This window comes from Pomacea canaliculata, linkage group LG14, assembly GCF_003073045.1.
Source record: "Pomacea canaliculata isolate SZHN2017 linkage group LG14, ASM307304v1, whole genome shotgun sequence".
Classification (NCBI taxonomy): Eukaryota; Metazoa; Mollusca; class Gastropoda; order Architaenioglossa; family Ampullariidae; genus Pomacea; species Pomacea canaliculata.
In genome coordinates, this window is record NC_037603.1 from 11,112,545 (window position 1) to 11,132,327 (window position 19,783).

At 43.0% G+C, this 19,783-nt stretch overlaps 1 protein-coding gene across 4 annotated transcripts; it reads left to right on the forward strand.

Annotated features, from left to right (window-relative positions):
- The first annotated feature begins 353 nt into the window (after positions 1-353).
- On the forward strand, positions 354-19,377 carry LOC112555021 (alpha-(1,3)-fucosyltransferase C-like). Of its 4 annotated transcripts, none has more exons than XM_025223140.1 (4): positions 4,472-4,940; positions 5,331-5,437; positions 11,613-12,174; positions 18,160-19,377. In XM_025223140.1, exons 1-4 carry the CDS (start codon positions 4,887-4,889, stop codon positions 18,847-18,849), a joined length of 1,413 nt encoding a protein of 470 aa, XP_025078925.1. In that variant the 5' UTR covers positions 4,472-4,886; the 3' UTR covers positions 18,850-19,377. The 4 variants fall into 4 exon arrangements, 2 of the variants coding, with proteins under 2 accessions (XP_025078925.1, XP_025078926.1); XR_003097379.1 differs by lacking the exons at positions 11,613-12,174; positions 18,160-19,377 and adding exons at positions 5,958-6,032; positions 7,640-7,658 and having other exon boundaries at positions 4,907-4,940; XR_003097378.1 differs by lacking the exons at positions 4,472-4,940; positions 5,331-5,437; positions 11,613-12,174; positions 18,160-19,377 and adding exons at positions 354-1,428; positions 5,958-6,032; positions 7,640-7,657.
- Positions 19,378-19,783: the final 406 nt, after the last annotated feature.

Genomic DNA, 19,783 nt, shown 5'->3' on the forward strand with positions numbered 1-19,783 from the left:
ATAAAAGTAATGACATTAAAACACTAGTTAACCATAGCATGCTATGACACTTAAGAGGACCAATTAAGCCTGAAAGGGAAGTCACGCCGACCATACATGACTGCGACCACACCCTCCTGTACCGACCATCATTCTTCACAGGAAGATGGGTGGTGCTTCATAGTGTACTACTAATAGTGTACTACTAATAGTGTACTACGTCACGCTAGTGCACCATTCATACCATTGCCTGCAGTCAACATCATAGAGAGAGAGAGAGAATGAGAGAGAATGAGAGAAAATGAGTGACACTTGGGATTGTTCGGACGGTGACAGTCTGCATTTCTCGTGGTTCTGACAAACCGTTACTTGAGCATGAGAAATACAGACTTTCAACGTCCAACTAACGCGAACTGTCACTCTGATTGGTGTTGACGGCAGGCAATGTTGTGAATAGTGTACCAATGTGACGTAGTACACTCTTAACGTGACGTAGTACGCTGTTAGCGGCTCTCGTTGATCGCGGGTACTTTGCTAAAGGATAATCTATTAACGGATTGGTGTTGGAAGCTGCAATTTACATGTTAGGTTGATATCGCCTATATCTATCGATATCTACAAAAAAACAAAACAAAACAAAACAAAACAAAAACAACAAAAACAAAGAAAAATCTATTCGGGTTAGGCTTAGAGCGCACACACACACACACACACAGCCACTAATTAACAGGCTAAAAAGTACACTAGTATGAGGATGATGATGATGATGATGATGAATATTTATAATGCGAAGTTATCCATTAAAAAAATGCTCATTGCGCAAAATAAAAAATAAAAAAAAACCCAAATAAAACAATAGTAATAAAACAATCAAAGTAAGAAAGAATACTGTCGACCGTTTAAATACTTTTACATTCCTACACAATACTAGGAACTTTATTACGAAAAATGAGGCGGGAGATGTGTTTAATATCTTTGCAGGCTCCTGCCCTGAGTGTTTCTCTGAATTGCTCTTTACTTATATCCAAGGCAGACTACTCCACTCCTCGTCTGATGGCCGTACGCTCTTTATTCCTGTCACCATGACAACCATACATGGTCACCGGATGGTTAGTTACTGTGTTGATAAACAGTGCAACTGTCTTCACTTCTAATGTCGCTAGGCGCAGGACAAACGTTGAATTAGAGCATTTGTCAAACAAAGTAACCGTTGGTACACAAGCAACAACGAAGCTGAACCCTCCGACGCCATTTTACTCATGACGTAAAACGTGAATGACGACAGATGGGTACAATAATAGGCAAAGGAAACAGAAAGTTCTCGAAAGATCAGTCGATGTGCAGCAAGAGAGGGAGAAAGAGGGAGAGATCTGCGCCAGCAACTTGATTTCATCACAAGCACGATCTGCGAAGGGTTTGAAAAAAAATTGTTTACCAAACAACAGCGATGTATGTATAGAAACAGTGTTTTATTGTATTGTGTGGAGTAGAACTACATCTTTACCGAGCGACATTTCTTTGTGAAAGTTTAAAAGTATCAGTAGATATCCAGGTATCACCAAATATTACTAGCACATCTCAGTTAACTTTGATTTTCCGTGCGTTTGTTATGGGAAACACAGTGAGAAATATTCCCGTTACTGAGTATTCTCTCTTTACTTTCTTGTTGTTGCTAAAAACCAATCATGACAGCTCATCACCTCTGATAGATACATACACAGGTACCTAGTTCCGTTTCACATGAAGTTTACCATAGAGGAGGACTTGAGAGTCTACCTGCAGAATACGATAAAAGAATAGAAGAGAGACGACACGACAGCTGGATAAACATCACAAACCATAAATGCGATGACCTGCTGATACCAGGAGTGATGAGGACCGCAGCTTTATCCATAACAAAATAATTAGCTATTCATGTGTGTGATCAATTATCTCTGATTAAACATTAACACATTTTGTCTAAAAAATGTGCTTACAGGCCGAATCTTCGTCAGTTCACCAGAACTTGGAGACTCAAGATGTGTTTGGTTATTCTGGTACTCCTGATTGTGTTGTGCATAGTGACTCTAAGCATCCTGACATTTGGTTCAATGCCCATGATAATCGCACCACAACACAGCCACAGTTATTCAACAACGCATTACTTACGTCACTTCCGCTCGATATTTATACTTGATGTTGCAAATCATGACCTGGCGCTTAATCGTCAAGGGAACCCCCTTAGTATATCCTCTTCTGATGTAATGACTGACAATAGAGCCTCTGTTGTTAACAAAAAGTTGATTTTATTGTACAACATGCCTGGCTGGATGAATAGAAAGTCGTATGCTGAGGTGTTTGGCCACTGTCCAGTCAGCGCATGCAACTTGTCCACAAACTATGATGTGGATAGAGCAGCTGGCGACGCTGTGGTGTTTTACGGGGATCTATCAGATATACCAGTGCCACCTCGAGCTTTTCCTGACCAGGTGTATGTGTACTACCTGTTAGAATCGCCGACGAGACTTTGGTTTTCAGAGCTAAAATCATCATGGAACTCAGTGAGTCTCTTTGTTTCATAGTATATTAAAGTCGCTTTCATTCATTCCTTCATTTTCCTACCTTAACTGGTACGAGCCTAGCACAGGTGAACTCACTTAAAGAGAGGCTACGTACCCGTAAACAGCAGGTCGATTTCTTCACGTCAGTCACTATTCTTCCTTTCACTTCCCATGACTTCGGCTTCCTGGAAGACCGTCACTTTCACCCAGGTCGACATAGAGGTGTGATGATTCTGAAGAGTATGGCATATGTTATATTGCGCCAATTGCGTGCGTGTGCCTTAGAACAAGAGGAGAACGGGTACCAATGGTTAACGTAATCACCCATTCCTCCAATTATTTAGGGAGGTGAGATTCCATAGAACGGCTCAAACGCCAGTTGAACTCGAGTGGCCACTTTTACATCGACGTCTGTCCTCTAACTAACCCTAACCAGATTCACAAAGTTCCTGCTGCAGAACGTAAAACTAAACCTCAACAACCCCAAGCCTAAAAGTCTGCAACTATTCTAACTAAATGAAATGTTTTCTTTGTTACAAAAGAATCCAAAAGATATCAAGGGTAAATAAGCTATCGTTTTGCTTAAGTAAGCCGTAATGTTCAGAATGAAAATCTTCCATTTGTGTGTGTGTGTGTGTGTGTGTGTGTGTGTGTGTGTGTGTGTGTGTGTGTGTGTGTGTGTGTGTGTGTGTGTGTTGTTACGTAAACATTTTTTAAAAGTGGATATAAAAATAAACTTCCATAAACCTGCGACCGAGACTCTGAACCTCCTCGAAGTTGACGATTTCGTGTACTGCTATCAACAATGGCGAGTCGTCAGAAGGGTTGTGTGCGTTCACGAGATCAAAATGATCATTTTTTTAAAGTTGATAATATTTAACTACAACTTTTTATGTAAACAAGTAAAGAACAATTCTCATTACTTTTGTTATTATGCCTCGATGATTTCTCGGCTTTGTTTTCTAAAGCGAGCATTACCGTCTACTTTGCTTAATCACATTGTTTGCTATGAAACCGTCTTAATTTTTTTTTTATTTTAACGAATTTCCCTACTTGTGGCCTCAAACTGTTTTAACAAAGTACTTTTACTTGCTTTAAGGCTATCGAAATTAGCAATCATTGATACACTTCTCTTGAAGATGACAAAGTAAATAAAATAAAAGAAATTGAAGTGTCACCAATGTGAGGAAGCTGTATGACTAAGTTAGAAAAACTCAATAAGCAGTTTTTATGTTTGCAGATGCAATTTGAGAAGTTCTGATTCATTTTAATTGAGCATTTTCTTCGAGCAGCCTCACAACCAAAAGTGTTTGCGCTCTAAGCGCTAGTAAAAGTAATAAAGCAAATGACATCAACACACGCGCTAACAATGGCATGTCATCATACTCAACCACACACACTAAACCACCAATTAGTAGGCTAAAAATACATTTGTAATTAACTAGTTGGAAATCAAGTATTGAAGAGCACATTTGACCAATGAAAACACACATCTGAATCGGCGGTCACTAGTGGATTCTAAGGTGGGCTAAGTGGGAATGTGTAGAGTAGAGCACGCATACGAACACACACACACCCACACACACACACACAGAGAGACACACACAGACAGCTCGAACTAAGATGAAACTTCATTTATCCAAGATGGCAGTTAGGGACAGCTCGACATGAAAACACAACAACAAAGTTTTAACACAACACATTCCTATCCACCAAACATACTCATACATTCATGGCTCAGGCAGGCCTGACGAGAGGGGGGGACAGGGGGTCTGGTGTACCCGGGCCCGCGGCTGTCAAGGGGGCCCGGCCTTGGTCAGTGGATTTTTTTTTTTCTTCTTCTCCTTTTCTTTTTCTTTTAAAGAAAGGTCTAAGGACAGAACACCCAAGCATTACACATGCAGAAGTTGAGTTTGAGTGTAGATATTGAGATTCGAATTGTAAACATACATTATATACTGGGAAAATAATTTACAATTACAAGTACAAGGGGCCCGGAGAGGTCGTCTGTCCCGGGGCCTGGGCTGGCTCTCGGCGGTCCTGGGCTCAGGCATCTGCATTCACTCGCACACAGTAACATTCAGAAAGGCAGCACACCCAACGTGTGAGAGCCAGTTAAAATTGAATGAATTCTCCGTGGCAGCCATTATTTTTCTCTGGGACAACGAAGAGGAACGGGATGATGGGGACTAGGAGTTTAGTAGCGCCGACTGATTTATCGAGTTTGAATATTGTACTCTGCGTGACACAAGCAATGACGAAGCTGAATGCTCCGACGCCATTTTAATCATGACGTAAAACTTGAATGACGACATATGGGTACAATGACGGACAAAGTAAAAAAGAAAGTTCTAGAAAGATCAGTGGATGTGCAGCAAGAGAGGGAGAAAGAGGGAGAGATCTGCGCCAGCATCTTGTCAGGTTTGCTGTGGTTTGTACGTGTTCATTGGTATAACGGGATGCAAGTCGATACATTTTAATAGGATTAGTACTGATTAGTATCGATGTGCATTGAAGGACTTGGGGATGTTGGCTGTGTAGTCTGTGTTAGCCGTGAAGTTGCTGTCGCTTTGGTCCCTCTGCTGCTCCTTTTCGTAAGAACGAGAACGAGGCTGAACCTAACTGGGATGACAGCTCTCGGGCTCCACAACTGTTTCTTTATATATTTGGTTGTTACTGAGCTTGACATGCAGTTTGTGCCTGTATGTTCATCATTGACTTGGTTTTAGTTTCTGCTGTGTTTTTGTAAGCGACATTAGGGATCAAACAGTAACAACAACTGCGGGATTACATAATGCTTCTGTCCTTCAGAGAAAGTCTAAAGTTTATTTCCTTGGAAACATCTTTGCGGAAGAGATTTCATCGCAAGCACGACCTGAGACGGGATCGAAAAAGATTGTTTACCAAACAACAGCGATGTATGTATAGAAACATTATTTTATTGTATTGTGTGGAGTATAACTACATCTTTACCGAGCGACATTTCTTTTGTGAAAGTTTAAAAGTATCAGTAGATATCCAGGTATCACCAAACATTACTATCACGTCTCAGTTAACTTTGATTTTCCGTGCGTTTGTTATGGGAAACCCTTTGTAAAATATTCCCGTTACTGATTATTCGCTCTTTACTTGCTTGTTGTTGTAAAAACATTTATGTCACCTCTGGTAGATACATACACAGGTACCTAGTTCCGTTTCACATGCAGTTTACCATACAGGAGGACTTGAGAGTCTACCTGCAGAATACGATGAAAGAATAGAAGAGAGACGACACGACAGCTGGATAACCATCACAAACCATGAGTGCGATGACCTGCTGATACCAGGAGTGATGAGGATCACAACTTTATCCATAACAAAATAATTAGCTATTCATGTGTGGGATCAATTATCTCTGATTAAACATTAACACATTTTGTCTAAAAAATGTGCTTACAGGGCGAATCTTCGGCAGTTCACCAGAACTCGGAGACTCAAGATGTGTTTGGTTCTTCTGGTACTCCTGACTGTGTTGTGCATAGTGACTCTAAGCATCCTGACATTTACTTCAATGCCCATGATAATCGCGCCACAACACAGCCACAGTTCTTCAACATCTCATTACTTACGTCACTTCCGCTCGATATTTATACTTGATGTTGCAAATCATTACTTGCCACTTGATCGTCAAGGGAACTCTTTTAGTATATCCTCCTCTGATGTAAGGACTGAGAGTAGAGCCTCTGTTGTTAACAATAAGTTGATTGTATGGTACAACATGCATGAGTCGATGCAGAGAAAGTCGGAGGGCGAGTTGTTTGGCCACTGTCCAGTCAGCACATGCAACTTGTCCACAAACTATAGTGCGGATAGTGCAGCTGGCGACGCTGTGGTGTTTGACGGCGCTCCATTAGAGATACCAGTGCCACCTCGAGCTTTTCCTGACCAGGTGTACGTCTTCTATATGTTAGAACCGCCGCCGAAACTTTGGTTTGGAGAGCAAAAAACATCACCATGGAACTCAGTGAGTCTCTTTGTTTCATAGTGTATTAAAATCGCTTTCATTTATTTTCCTACCGTAACTGGTACGAGCCTAGCACAGGTGAACTCACACTAAGGAGAGGCTTTGCGCACCGGTAAGAAGGTCCACCCAGTAGACAGCAGGTCCACTTCTTCACGTCAGTCACTATTCTTCCTTCCACTTACCACGGCGTCGGCCTCCTTTAACGTAGACCTGGAGGACCGTCGTCGCTTTCCCCCAGGTCGACATAGAGGTGTGATGATTCTGAAGAGTATGGCATATAATATTCTTCGCTATTATTACAATTGTTTTATCATCGCATAAATGCTAGCCCATTAACGGAAGGAACATTTTATTTTCACAATTTTTTTCTTTTTTTACTCCTCTGAAAATTGCGCCAATTGCGTGCGTGTGACTTAGAACAAGAGGAGAACGGGTACCGATGGTTAACGTAATCACCCAGTCCTCCAATTATTGGGGATAGTGATTCCATAGAACGGCTCAAACGCCTGTTATTTAGGAACTCGGGTTTCCTCTTTTACATCGAGGTCTGTCCTCTAACCCTAACCAACTTTACAAAATTCCTGCTGCTGAACGTAAAAATAAAGCACAACAACCCCAAGCCTAAAACTCTGCAACTATTCTAACGTCGCAAGTAGCTCTCAAAGAGGTTTTCTTAGTTACAAAAGAATCCAAAAGATATCAAAGGTAAAGAAGCTATCGTTTTAATTAAGTAAGCCGTAATGTTCAGCAATGAAAATCTTGCATTTGGTATTTTTTGTTTTTTTTTAAATTTAAACATTTTTTACAAGTGGAAATAAAATTAAACTTCTATAAACCAGTGACCAAGCCTCTGAACCTCCTCAAAGATGACGATTTCGTGTACTGCTATCAACAATGGCGAGTCGTCAGAAGGGTTGTGTGGGTTCACAAGATCAAAATGATCATTTTTTTAAGATGATAATATTGAACTAAAACTTTTTATATAAACAATCGAAACACAATTCTCATTACTTTTCTAACAATCTTTGTGTATGCCTCGATGATTTCTCGGCTTTGTTTTCTAAACGAGCTCTAAATCATTGTACAGCTAAAATCTTTGTGAAAATATTTGTTGCAGGCTTTTAACTGGACATGGACCTACAGGCAGGATGCCGATATAATAACGACATACTTTATCTGGAACATTCCAAGCAGTTGCCAAATATTAGTTTCCTAAAAGATTTAGTTCGAAAGAAGGAAAAGCCTGCAGCATGGTTTGTTTCTAACTGCCATCAGGACCAAGCCCAACGACTTCGTTACGTTGAGAGACTGAAGGAAGTTATCCCTGTGGACGTATATGGAGACTGTGGGACGCTGCACTGCACAACCTTGGCCAAAGAATGCGACACCATGCTTACCAAGTACTTTTTCTATCTTTCCTTCGAGAACTCTTTTTGCCAGGATTACGTGACAGAGAAGTTTTCTCGAGCCTTCTTGAAGGATGTGTACGTGGTTCCTGTTGTGCGCGGCGGGCTGAACTACTCTCACCACTTTCCTGAAGGAATTTTTATCAACGCCGATGACTTTAGCAGCCCAGAAGAACTGGGGCTGTATCTGAAAAAGCTGATGAACGACGAAGACGCCTACATTGAAATGTTGTGGCGAATCGCTCACTTTGTCAACTTGGACTCTGACAAAAACCCACACTACTACTCGTGGTGCCAGCTGTGTGACAAGCTACACAGGCTGCAGGACAATGCCAAGACGTATCCAGACCTCTTTGGATGGTACTACGATGGGACATGCCGACCGCCAAGGGAATTCTAGAGCTTGGTACAGTTCGTGGCATACACTGGTGCGTGTTCCATTTTGGCAGAACTTTTTCTTTTTTTTTCGTTCATACGGCTGCTAAGAGTCAAAAGGCAGCTGGACAACTCGACCTTTTCATTGTCAAGTGACGTCCCGATCACAGTAAACATGTGACGCACCTATCGTCGACAAATGTGGAATATAACAAAGTGAACAATATGATTGTGAATGTCAAGTGCAAGATTAGACGGTTGTACCTTCCTGTTGCTTGCTTATACCATGAATTACTTGAGTGAGAGAGAGATTGAGAAAGAGTATAAAAAGAGTAATTTCAAAGGTTCAATTAAGCGCACAATTTTGTTAATTATGGTTGGGTTAAACTCGAGGCAAGGTCCGTAAACGCGCAAGCGTATAAACGTGTGGATAATGCATAGATACATCTTAGTTACAAATCGTATGACGTGTCGATTTTGACCTTTGTGTTTTCCTCCGTGTACCTCTCCTTTAAACGTGCAATGAAAACGCACATCTTTCGTAAACTTCACTCCTTGGGCCTTTTCCACACACTGCCTTTTGCTGTTACTCTCTGATCTTTTTCTTGTTATTGGTTCCTTTTTGTGTTTTCTCTTTTTGATGTTATTCTTCATTTAGTACGGTTGTTTATTCTTTTATAGTTCATATGTTATAAAAAAACTTATCAGTATCTCGGGATTTAAAAGTAAGATCTATATGTAATTACCTAATTGAATTTTGTTCCTTTTTTTCCTATTGTATCATGCAATGCATGGCTTAACTAAACCTGGTCACAAAGTTTGAGTGAACGAGTTTTGAAGAATTTCACAGAAAATGTTTTACATTTTAAACTATTAATAAAAAAAATTGGCAAAAGGATGGCGCATGATCTTTTTTCTATTTCTTTTTAAACTACACTAATTACTGTAGTTTTACATGGGAAAAATGATGTGGGCATTGTTCAAAGGGAAAAAACTCTAGAAATAACGATTCACGGCCAATTTACTTCCCTTGGAATATGAAGCGAGTATTGTCTTCTACTTCGCTTAGTAACATCTTTTGCTCTGAAACCATTTTTTTGTTTGTTTATTTCAACGAATTGCCCTATTTGTGGCGTCAAACTGTTTTAAGAAAGTACTTTTACTTGCTTTAAGGCTGTCGAAATGAGCAATCATTGATACAGTTCTCTTGAAGATGACAAGGAAGTATATAAAATAAAAGAAATTGAAGTGTCACCAATGTGAGGACGCTGTATGATAGAACAACTCAAAAAGCAGTTTTTGTGTTTGCAGATGCAGTTTGAGAAGTTCTGATTTACTGTAATTGAGCATTTTCCTCGCGCAGCCTCACAACCAAAACAGATTGCACAGTCTGTGGTGACAAACAGTAATAAAAGTAATGACATTAAAACACTAGTTAACCATAGCATGCTATGACACTTAAGAGGACCAATTAAGCCTGAAAGGGAAGTCACGCCGACCCATACATGACTGCGACCACACCCTCCTGTACCGACCATCATTCTTCACAGGAAGATGGGTGGTGCTTCATAGTGTACTACTAATAGTGTACTACGTCACGCTAGTGCACCATTCACACCATTGCCTGCAGTCAACATCATAGAGAGAGAGAGAATGAGAGAAAATGAGTGACACTTGGGATTGTTCGGACGGTGACAGTCTGCATTTCTCGTGGTTCTGACAAACCGTTACTTGAGCATGAGAAATGCAGACTTTCAACGTCCAGCTAACGCGAACTGTCACTCTGATTGGTGTTGACGGCAGGCAATGTTGTGAATAGTGTACCAATGTGACGTAGTACACTCTTAACGTGACGTAGTACGCTGTTAGCGGCTCTCGTTGATCGCGGGTACTTTGCTAAAGGATAATCAATTAACGGATTGGTTTTGGAAGCTGAAATTTACAGGTTAGGTTGATATCGCCTATATCTATCGATATCTACAAAAAAACAAAACAAAACAAAACAAAACAAAAACAACAAAAACAAAGAAAAATCTATTCGGGTTAGGCTTAGAGCACACACACACACACAGCCACTAATTAACAGGCTAAAAAGTACACTAGTATGAGGATGATGATAATGATGAATATTTATAATGCGCAGTTATCCATAAAAAAAATGCTCATTGCGCAAAATAAAAAATAAAAAAAAACCCAAATAAAACAATAGTAATAAAACAATCAAAGTAAGAAAGAATACAGTCGACCGTTTAAATACTTTTACATTCCTACACACTACTAGGAACTTTATTACGAAAAATGAGGCAGGAGATGTGTTTAATATCTTTGCAGGCTCCTGCCCTGAGTGTTTCTCTGAATTGCTCTTTACTTATATCCAAGGCAGACTACTCCATTCCTCGTCTGATGCCGTACGCTCTTTATTCCTGTCACCATGACAACCACACATGGTCACCGGCTGGTTAGTTACTGTGTTGATAAACAGTGCAACTGTCTTCACTTCTAATGTCGCTAGGTACAGGACAAACGTTGAATTTGAGCATTTGTCAAACAAAGTAACCGTTGGTACACAAGCAACAACGAAGCTGAACCCTCCGACGCCATTTTACTCATGACGTAAAACTTGAATGACGACAGATGGGTACAATAATAGCCAAAGGAAACAGAAAGTTCTCGAAAGATCAGTCGATGTGCATCAAGAGAGGGAGAAAGAGGGAGAGATCTGCGCCAGCAACTTGATTTCATCACAAGCACGATCTGCGAAGGGTTTGAAAAAAGATTGTTTACCAAACAACAGCGATGTATGTATAGAAACATTGTTTTATTGTATTGTGTGGAGTAGAACTACATCTTTACCGAGCGACATTTCTTTGTGAAAGTTTAAAAGTATCAGTAGATATCCAGGTATCACCAAATATTACTAGCACATCTCAGTTAACTTTGATTTCCTGTGCGTTTGTTATGGGAAACACAGTGAGAAATATTCCCGTTACTGAGTATTCTCTCTTTACTTGCTTGTTGTTGCTAAAAACATTTATGTCAGCCCATCACCTCTGGTAGATACATACACAAGTACCTAGTTCCGTTTCACGTGCAGTTTACCATACAGGAGGACGGGAGATAAAAGAATAGAATAGAGACGACACGACAGCTGGATAACCATCACAAACCATGAGTGCGATGACCTGCTGATACCAGGAGTGATGAGGATCACAACTTTATCCATAACAAAATAATTAGCTATTCATGTGTGTGATCAATTATCTCTGATTAAACATTAACACATTTTGTCTAAAAAAAATGTGCTTACAGGGAGAATCTTCGGCAGTTCACCAGAACTCGGAGACACAAGATGTGTTTGGTTCTTCTGGTACTCCTGATTGTGTTGTACATGGTGACTCTAAGCATCCTGACATTTGGTTCAATGCCCATGAAAATTGCGCCACAACACAGCCACAGTTCTTCAACATCTCATTACTTACGTAACTTCCGCTCGATATTTATACTTGATGTTGCAAATCATGACCTGGCGCTTGATCGTCAAGGGAAGCCCCTTAGTGTATCCTCCTCTGATGTAAGGACTGACAGTAGAGCCTCTGCTGTTAACAAAAAGTTGATTTTATTGTACAACATGCCTGGCTGGATGAATAGAAAGTCGTATGCTGAGGTGTTTGGCCACTGTCCAGTCAGCGCATGCAACTTGTCCACAAACTATAGTGCGGGTAGAGCCGCTGCCGACGCTGTGGTGTTTTACGGGGATCTATCAGATATACCAGTGCCACCTCGAGCTTTTCCTGACCAGGTGTATGTGTACTACCTGTTAGAATCGCCGACGAGACTTTGGTTTTCAGAGCTAAAATCATCATGGAACTCAGTGAGTCTCTTTGTTTCATAGTGTATTAAAATCGCTTTTATTAATTCCTTCATTTTCCTACCTTAACTGGTACGAGCCTAGCACAGGTGAACTCACTTAAAGAGAGGGTCTGCGTACCCGTAAACAGCAGGTCGATTTCTTCACGTCAGTCACTATTCTTCCTTCCACTTCCCATGACTTCGGCTTCCTTTAACGTAGACCTGGAAGACCGTCACTTTCCCCCAGGTCGACATAGAGGTGTGATGATTCTGAAGCGTATGGCATATGTTATATTGCGCCAATTGCGTGTGTGTGCCTTAAACAAGAGGAGAACGTGTACCAATGGTTAACGTAATCACCCAGTCCTCCAATTATTTAGGGAGGTGAGATTCCATAGAACGGCTCAAACGCCTGTTGTTTAGGAACTCGGGTGGCCACTTTTACATCGACGTCTGTCCTCTAACTAACCCTAAGCAGCTTTACAAAGTTCCTGCTGCAGAACGTAAAACTAAACCTCAACAACCCCAAACCTAAAAGTCTGCAACTATTCTAACTAAATGAAATGTTTTCTTTGTTACAAAAGAATCCAAAAGATATCAAGCGTAAAGAAGCTATCGTTTTGCTTAAGTAAGCCGTAATGTTCAGAATGAAAATCTTCTGTGTGTGTGTGTGTGTGTGTGTGTGTGTGTGTGTGTGTGTGTGTGTGTGTGTGTGTGTGTGTGTGTGTGTGTGTGTGTGTGTGTGTGTGTGTGTGTGTGTGTGTGTGTGTGTGTGTGTGTGTGTGTGTGTGTGTGTGTGTGTGTGTGTGTGTGTGTGTGTGTGTGTGTGTGTGTGTGTGTGTGTGTGTGTGTGTGTGTGTGTGTGTGTGTGTGTGTGTGTGTGTGTGTGTGTGTGTGTGTGTGTGTGTGTGTGTGTGTGTGTGTGTGTGTGTGTGTGTGTGTGTGTGTGTGTGTGTGTGTGTGTGTGTGTGTGTGTGTGTGTGTGTGTGTGTGTGTGTGTGTGTGTGTGTGTGTGTGTGTGTGTGTGTGTGTGTGTGTGTGTGTGTGTGTGTGTGTGTGTGTGTGTGTGTGTGTGTGTGTGTGTGTGTGTGTGTGTGTGTGTGTGTGTGTGTGTGTGTGTGTGTGTGTGTGTGTGTGTGTGTGTGTGTGTGTGTGTGTGTGTGTGTGTGTGTGTGTGTGTGTGTGTGTGTGTGTGTGTGTGTGTGTGTGTGTGTGTGTGTGTGTGTGTGTGTGTGTGTGTGTGTGTGTGTGTGTGTGTGTGGTGTGTGTGTGTGTGTGTGTGTGTGTGTGTGTGTGTGTGTGTGTGTGTGTGTGTGTGTGTGTGTGTGTGTGTGTGTGTGTGTGTGTGTGTGTGTGTGTGTGTGTGTGTGTGTGTGTGTGTGTGTGTGTGTGTGTGTGTGTGTGTGTGTGTGTGTGTGTGTGTGTGTGTGTGTGTGTGTGTGTGTGTGTGTGTGTGTGTGTGTGTGTGTGTGTGTGTGTGTGTGTGTGTGTGTGTGTGTGTGTGTGTGTGTGTGTGTGTGTGTGTGTGTGTGTGTGTGTGTGTGTGTGTGTGTGTGTGTGTGTGTGTGTGTGTGTGTGTGTGTGTGTGTGTGTGTGTGTGTGTGTGTGTGTGTGTGTGTGTGTGTGTGTGTGTGTGTGTGTGTGTGTGTGTGTGTGTGTGTGTGTGTGTGTGTGTGTGTGTGTGTGGTGTGTGTGGTGTGTGTGTGTGTGTGTGTGTGTGTGTGTGTGTGTGTGTGTGTGTGTGTGTGTGTGTGTGTGTGTGTGTGTGTGTGTGTGTGTGTGTGTGTGTGTGTGTGTGTGTGTGTGTGTGTGTGTGTGTGTGTGGTGTGTGTGTGTGTGTGTGTGTGTGTGTGTGTGTGTGTGTGTGTGTGTGTGTTGTGTGTGTGTGTGTGTGTGTGTGTGTGTGTGTGTGTGTGTGTGTGTGTGTGTGTGTGTGTGTGTGTGTGTGTGGTGTGTGTGTGTGTGGTGTGTGTGTGTGTGTGTGTGTTGTGTGTGTGTGTGTGTGTGTGTGTGTGTGTGTGTGTGTGTGTGTGTGTGTGTGTGTGTGTGTGTGTGTGTGTGTGTGTGTGTGTGTGTGTGTGTGTGTGTGTGTGTGTGTGTGTGTGTGTGTGTGTGTGTGTGTGTGTGTGTGTGTGTGTGTGTGTGTGTGTGTGTGTGTGTGTGTGTGTGTGTGTGTGTGTGTGTGTGTGTGTGTGTGTGTGTGTGTGTGTGTGTGTGTGTGTGTGTGTGTGTGTGTGTGTGTGGTGTGTGTGTGGTGTGTGTGTGTGTGTGTGTGTGTGTGTGTGTGTGTGTGTGTGTGTGTGTGTGTGTGTGTGTGTGTGTGTGTGTGTGTGTGTGTGTGTGTGTGTGTGTGTGTGTGTGTGTGTGTGTGTGTGTGTGTGTGTGTGTGTGTGTGTGTGTGTGTGTGTGTGTGTGTGTGTGTGTGTGTGTGTGTGTGTGTGTGTGTGTGTGTGTGTGTGTGTGTGTGTGTGTGTGTGTGTGTGTGTGTGTGTGTGTGTGTGTGTGTGTGTGTGTGTGTGTGTGTTGTGTGTGTGTGTGTGTGTGTGTGTGTGTGTGTGTGTGTGTTGTGTGTGTGTGTGTGTGTGTGTGTGTGTGTGTGTGTGTGTGTGTGTGTGTGTGTGTGTGTGTGTGTGTGTGTGTGTGTGTGTGTGTGTGTGTGTTGTGTGTGTGTGTGTGTGTGTGTGTGTGTGTGTGTGTGTGTGTGTGTGTGTGTGTGTGTGTGTGTGTGTGTGTGTGTGTGTGGTGTGTGTGTGTGTGTGTGTGTGTGTGTGTGTGTGTGTGTGTGTGTGTGTGTGTGTGTGTGTGTGTGTGTGTGTGTGTGTGTGTGTGTGTGTGTGTGTGTGTGTGTGTGTGTTGTGTGTGTTGTGTGGTGTGCTGTGTGTGTGTGTGTGTGTGTGTGTGTGTGTGTGTGTGTGTGTGTGTGTGTGTGTGTGTGTGTGTGTGTGTGTGTGTGTGTGTGTGTGTGTGTTGTGTGTGTGTGTGTGTGTGTGTGTGTGTGTGTGTGTGTGTGTGTGTGTGTGTGTGTGTGTGTGTGTGTGTGTGTGTGTGTGTGTGTGTGTGTGTGTGTGTGTGTGTGTGTGTGTGTGTGTGTGTGTGTGTGTGTGTGTGTGTGTGTGTGTGTGTGTGTGTGTGGTGTGTGTGTGTTGTGTGTGTGTGTGTGTGTGTGTGTGTGTGTGTGTGTGTGTGTGTGTGTGTGTGTGTGTGGTGTGTGTGTGTGGTTGTGTGTGTGTGTGTGTGTGTGTGTGTGGTGTGTGTGTGTGTGTGTGTGTGTGTGGTGTGTGTGTGTGTGTGTGTGTGTGTGTGTGTGTGTGTGGTGTGTGTGTGTGTGTGTGTGTGTGTGTGTGTGTGTGTGTGTGTGTGTGTGTGTGTGTGTGTGTGTGTGTGTGTGTGTGTGTTGTGTGTGTGTGTGTGTGTGTTGTTGTGTGTGTGTGTGTGTGTTGTGTGTCGTGTGTGTGTGTGTGTGTGTGTGTGTGTGTGTGTGTGTGTGTGTGTGTGTGTGTGGTGTGTGTGTTGTGTGTGTGTGTGTGTGTGTGTGTGTGTGTGTGTGTGTGTGTGTGTGTGTGTGTGTGTGTGTGTGTGTGTGTGTGTGTGTGTGTGTGTGTGTGTGTGTGTGTGTGTGTGTGTGTGTGTGTGTGTGTGTGTGTGTTGTGTGTGTGTGTGTGTGTGTGTGTGTGTGTGTGTGTGTGTGTGTGTGTGTGTGTGTGTGGTGTGTGTGTGTGTGTGTGTGTGTGTGTGTGTGTGTGTGTGTGTGTGTGTGTGGTGTGTGTGTGTGTGTGTGTGTGTGTGTGTGTGTGTGTGTGTGTGTGTGTGTGTGTGTGTGTGTGTGTGTGTGTGTGTGTGTGTGTGTGTGTGTGTGTGGTGTGTGTGTGTGTGTGTGTGTGTGTGTGTGTGTGTGTGTGTGTGTGTGTGTGTGTGTGTGTGTGTGTGTGTGTGTGTGTGTGTGTGTGTGTGTGTGTGTGTGTGTGTGTGTGTGTGTGTGTGTGTGTGTGTGTGTGTGTGTGTGTGTGTGTGTGGTGTGTGTGTGTGTGTGTGTGTGTGTGTGTGTGTGTGTGTGTGTGTGTGTGTGTGTGTGTGTGTGTGTGTGTGTGTTGTGTGTGTGTGTGTGTGTGTGTGTGTGGTGTGTGTGTGTGTGTGTGTGTGTGTGTGTGTGTGTGTGTGTGTGTGTGTGTGTGTGTGTGTGTGTGTGTGTGTGTGTGTGTGTGTGTGTGTGTGTGTGTGCTGTGTGTGTGTGTGTGTGTGTGGTGTGTGTGTGTGTGTGTGTGTGTGTGTGTGTGTGTGTGTGTGTGTGTGTGTGTGTGTGTGTGTGTGTGTGTGTGTGTGTGTGTGTGTGTGTGTGTGTGTGTGTGTGTGTGTGTGTGTGTGTGTGTGTGTGTGTGTGTGTGTGTGTGTGTGTGTGTGTGTGTGTGTGTGTGTGTGTGTGTGTGTGTGTGTGTGTGTGTGTGTGTGTGTGTGTGTGTGTGTGTGTGTGTGTGTGTGTGTGTGTGTGTGTGTGTGTGTGTGTGTGTGTGTGTGTGTGTGTGTGTGTGTGTGTGTGTGTGTGTGTGTGTGTGTGTGTGTGTGTGTGTGTGTGTGTGTGTGTGTGTGTGTGTGTGTGTGTGTGTGTGTGTGTGTGTGTGTGTGTGTGTGTGTGTGTGTGTGTGTGTGTGTGTGTGTGTGTGTGTGTGTGTGTGTGTGTGTGTGTGTGTGTGTGTGTGTGTGTGTGTGTGTGTGTGTGTGTGTGTGTGTGTGTGTGTGTGTGTGTGTGTGTGTGTGTGTGTGTGTGTGTGTGTGTGTGTGTGTGTGTGTGTGTGTGTGTGTGTGTGTGTGTGTGTGTGTGTGTGTGTGTGTGTGTGTGTGTGTGTGTGTGTGTGTGTGTGTGTGTGTGTGTGTGTGTGTGTGTGTGTGTGTGTGTGTGTGTGTGTGTGTGTGTGTGTGTGTGTGTGTGTGTGTGTGTGTGTGTGTGTGTGTGTGTGTGTGTGTGTGTGTGTGTTGTGTGTGTGTGTGTGTGTGTGTGTGTGTGTGTGTGTGTGTGTGTGTGTGTGTGTGTGTGTGTTGTGTGTGTGTGTGTGTGTGTGTGTGTGTGTGTGTGTGTGTGTGTGTGTGTGTGTGTGTGTGTGTGTGTGTGTGTGTGTGTGTGTGTGTGTGTGTGTGTGTGTGTGTGTGTGTGTGTGTGTGTGTGTGTGTGTGTGTGTGTGTGTGTGTGTGTGTGTGTGTGTGTGTGTGTGTGTGTGTGTGTGTGTGTGTGTGTGTGTGTGTGTGTGTGTGTGTGTGTGTGTGTGTGTGTGTGTGTGTGTGTGTGTGTGTGTGTGTGTGTGTGTGTGTGTGTGTGTGTGTGTGTGTGTGTGTGTGTGTGTGTGTGTGTGTGTGTGTGTGTGTGTGTGTGTGTGTGTGTGTGTGTGTGTGTGTGTGTGTGTGTGTGTGTGTGTGTGTGTGTGTGTGTGTGTGTGTGTGTGTGTGTGTGTGTGTGTGTGTGTGTGTGTGTGTGTGTGTGTGTGTGTGTGTGTGTGTGTGTGTGTGTGTGTGTGTGTGTGTGTGTGTGTGTGTGTGTGTGTGTGTGTGTGTGTGTGTGTGTGTGTGTGTGTGTGTGTGTGTGTGTGTGTGTGTGTGTGTGTGTGTGTGTGTGTGTGTGTGTGTGTGTGTGTGTGTGTGTGTGTGTGTGTGTGTGTGTGTGTGTGTGTGTGTGTGTGTGTGTGTGTGTGTGTGTGTGTGTGTGTGTGTGTGTAGTGCGTAAACATTTTTTTAAAGTGGAATAAAATTAAACTTCCATAACCTGCGACCGAGACTCTGAACCTCCTCAAAGTTGACGATTTCGTGTACTGCTATCAACAATGGCGAGTCGACAGAAGGGTGGTGTGGGTTCACGAGATCAAAATGATCATCTTATAACTTTTTATATAAACAATAAAAAACAATTCTTATTACTTTTATAGCAATCCTGGTGTAAACCTCGATTATTTCTCGGTTTTTGTTTTCTAAAAAGCTATATATCATTGTAGAGCTAAGATGTTTGTGAAAATATTTGTTGCAGGCTTTTAACTGGACTTGGGGCTACAGGCATGACGCAGATATAAGAACGACATACTTTTATCTGGAACATTCCAAGCAGTTGCCAACAATTAGTTTCCTAAAAGATTTAGTTCGAAAGAAGGAAAAGGCTGCGGCATGGTTTGTTTCTAACTGCAATCAGGACCAAGCCCAACGACTTCGTTACGTTGAGAGACTGAAGGAAGTTCTCCCTGTGGACGTATATGGAGGGTGTGGGACTCTGAACTGCACACACTGGGCCAAAGAATGCGACACCATGCTTACCAAGTACTTTTTCTATCTTTCCTTCGAGAACTCTTTTTGCCAGGATTACGTGACAGAGAAGTTTTCTCGAGCCTTCTTGAAGGATGTGTACGTGGTTCCTGTTGCGCGCGGCGGGCTGAACTACTCTCACCACTTTCCTGAAGGAATTTTTATCAACGCCGATGACTTTAGCAGCCCAGAAGAACTAGGGATGTATCTGAAAAAGCTGATAAACGACGAAGACGCCTACATTTACATGTTGTGGCGAATCGCTCACTTTGTCAACTTGGACTCTGAAAAAAGCCGATACTATTACTCATGGTGCCAGCTGTGTGACAAGCTACACAGGCTGCAGGACAATGCCAAGACGTATCCAGACGTCTTTGGATGGTACACCAATGGGACATGCCGACCGCCAAGAAAATTCTAGAGCTTGCTACAGTTCGTGGCATACACTGGTGCTTGTGCCATTTTGGCAGAACTTTTTCTTTTTTTCGTTTGGACGGCTTCTCTGAGTGAACGGGGAGCTGGATAACCCGACCTTTTCATCAGGTATTAATAAGAAATGGGTAATAGCATGGCGCAAGATCTTTTTTCTTTTTCTTTACAAGCTGCACTCATAACTGTAATTTGAAATAGGGGGAAAAAAAAAGATGTTTCCATCGATCAAAGGGAAAAAACTCAAGAAATAACGATTCATCGTGACAACCGCCAATTTACTTCCCCTGTAATATGAAGCGCGTATTGCCTTCTACTTTGCTTAGTCACATAATTTGCTATGAAACCAGTTTTCAGTTTTTTTATTTCAATGAATTGCTTACTTGTGGCCTCAAACTGTTTTGATAAAGTACTTTTACTTGCTTTATGGCTATCGAAATTAGGAATCATTGATACACTGCTCGTTTGTAATAAAATATTTTGAAATCAAGTATTAAAGAGCACATTTGACAAATGAAAACGCACTTTTGAATAGGCGGTCATTAGTGGATTGAAAGGTCGGGTAAGTGGGAATGTGTAGAGTAGAGCACGCACACACACACACACACACGAACACACACAGACAGACACACACACGAACACACATACACACACATATATACACATACATACTGCTAGAGGAATTGAGATAAAACTTTATTTATCCAAGATGGCAGTCAGGGACAGCTCGACATGAAAACACAACAACACCACAAGGTGTTACTACAACATATTCCTATCCACAAAACTAACTCATACATTCATGGCTCAGACATCTGCATTCACTCGCACACAGTAACATTCAGAAAGCAGCACACCCAACGTGTGAAAGCCAGTTAAAATTGAATGAATTCTGCCTGGCAACCATTATTTTTTTCTGTCAGCCG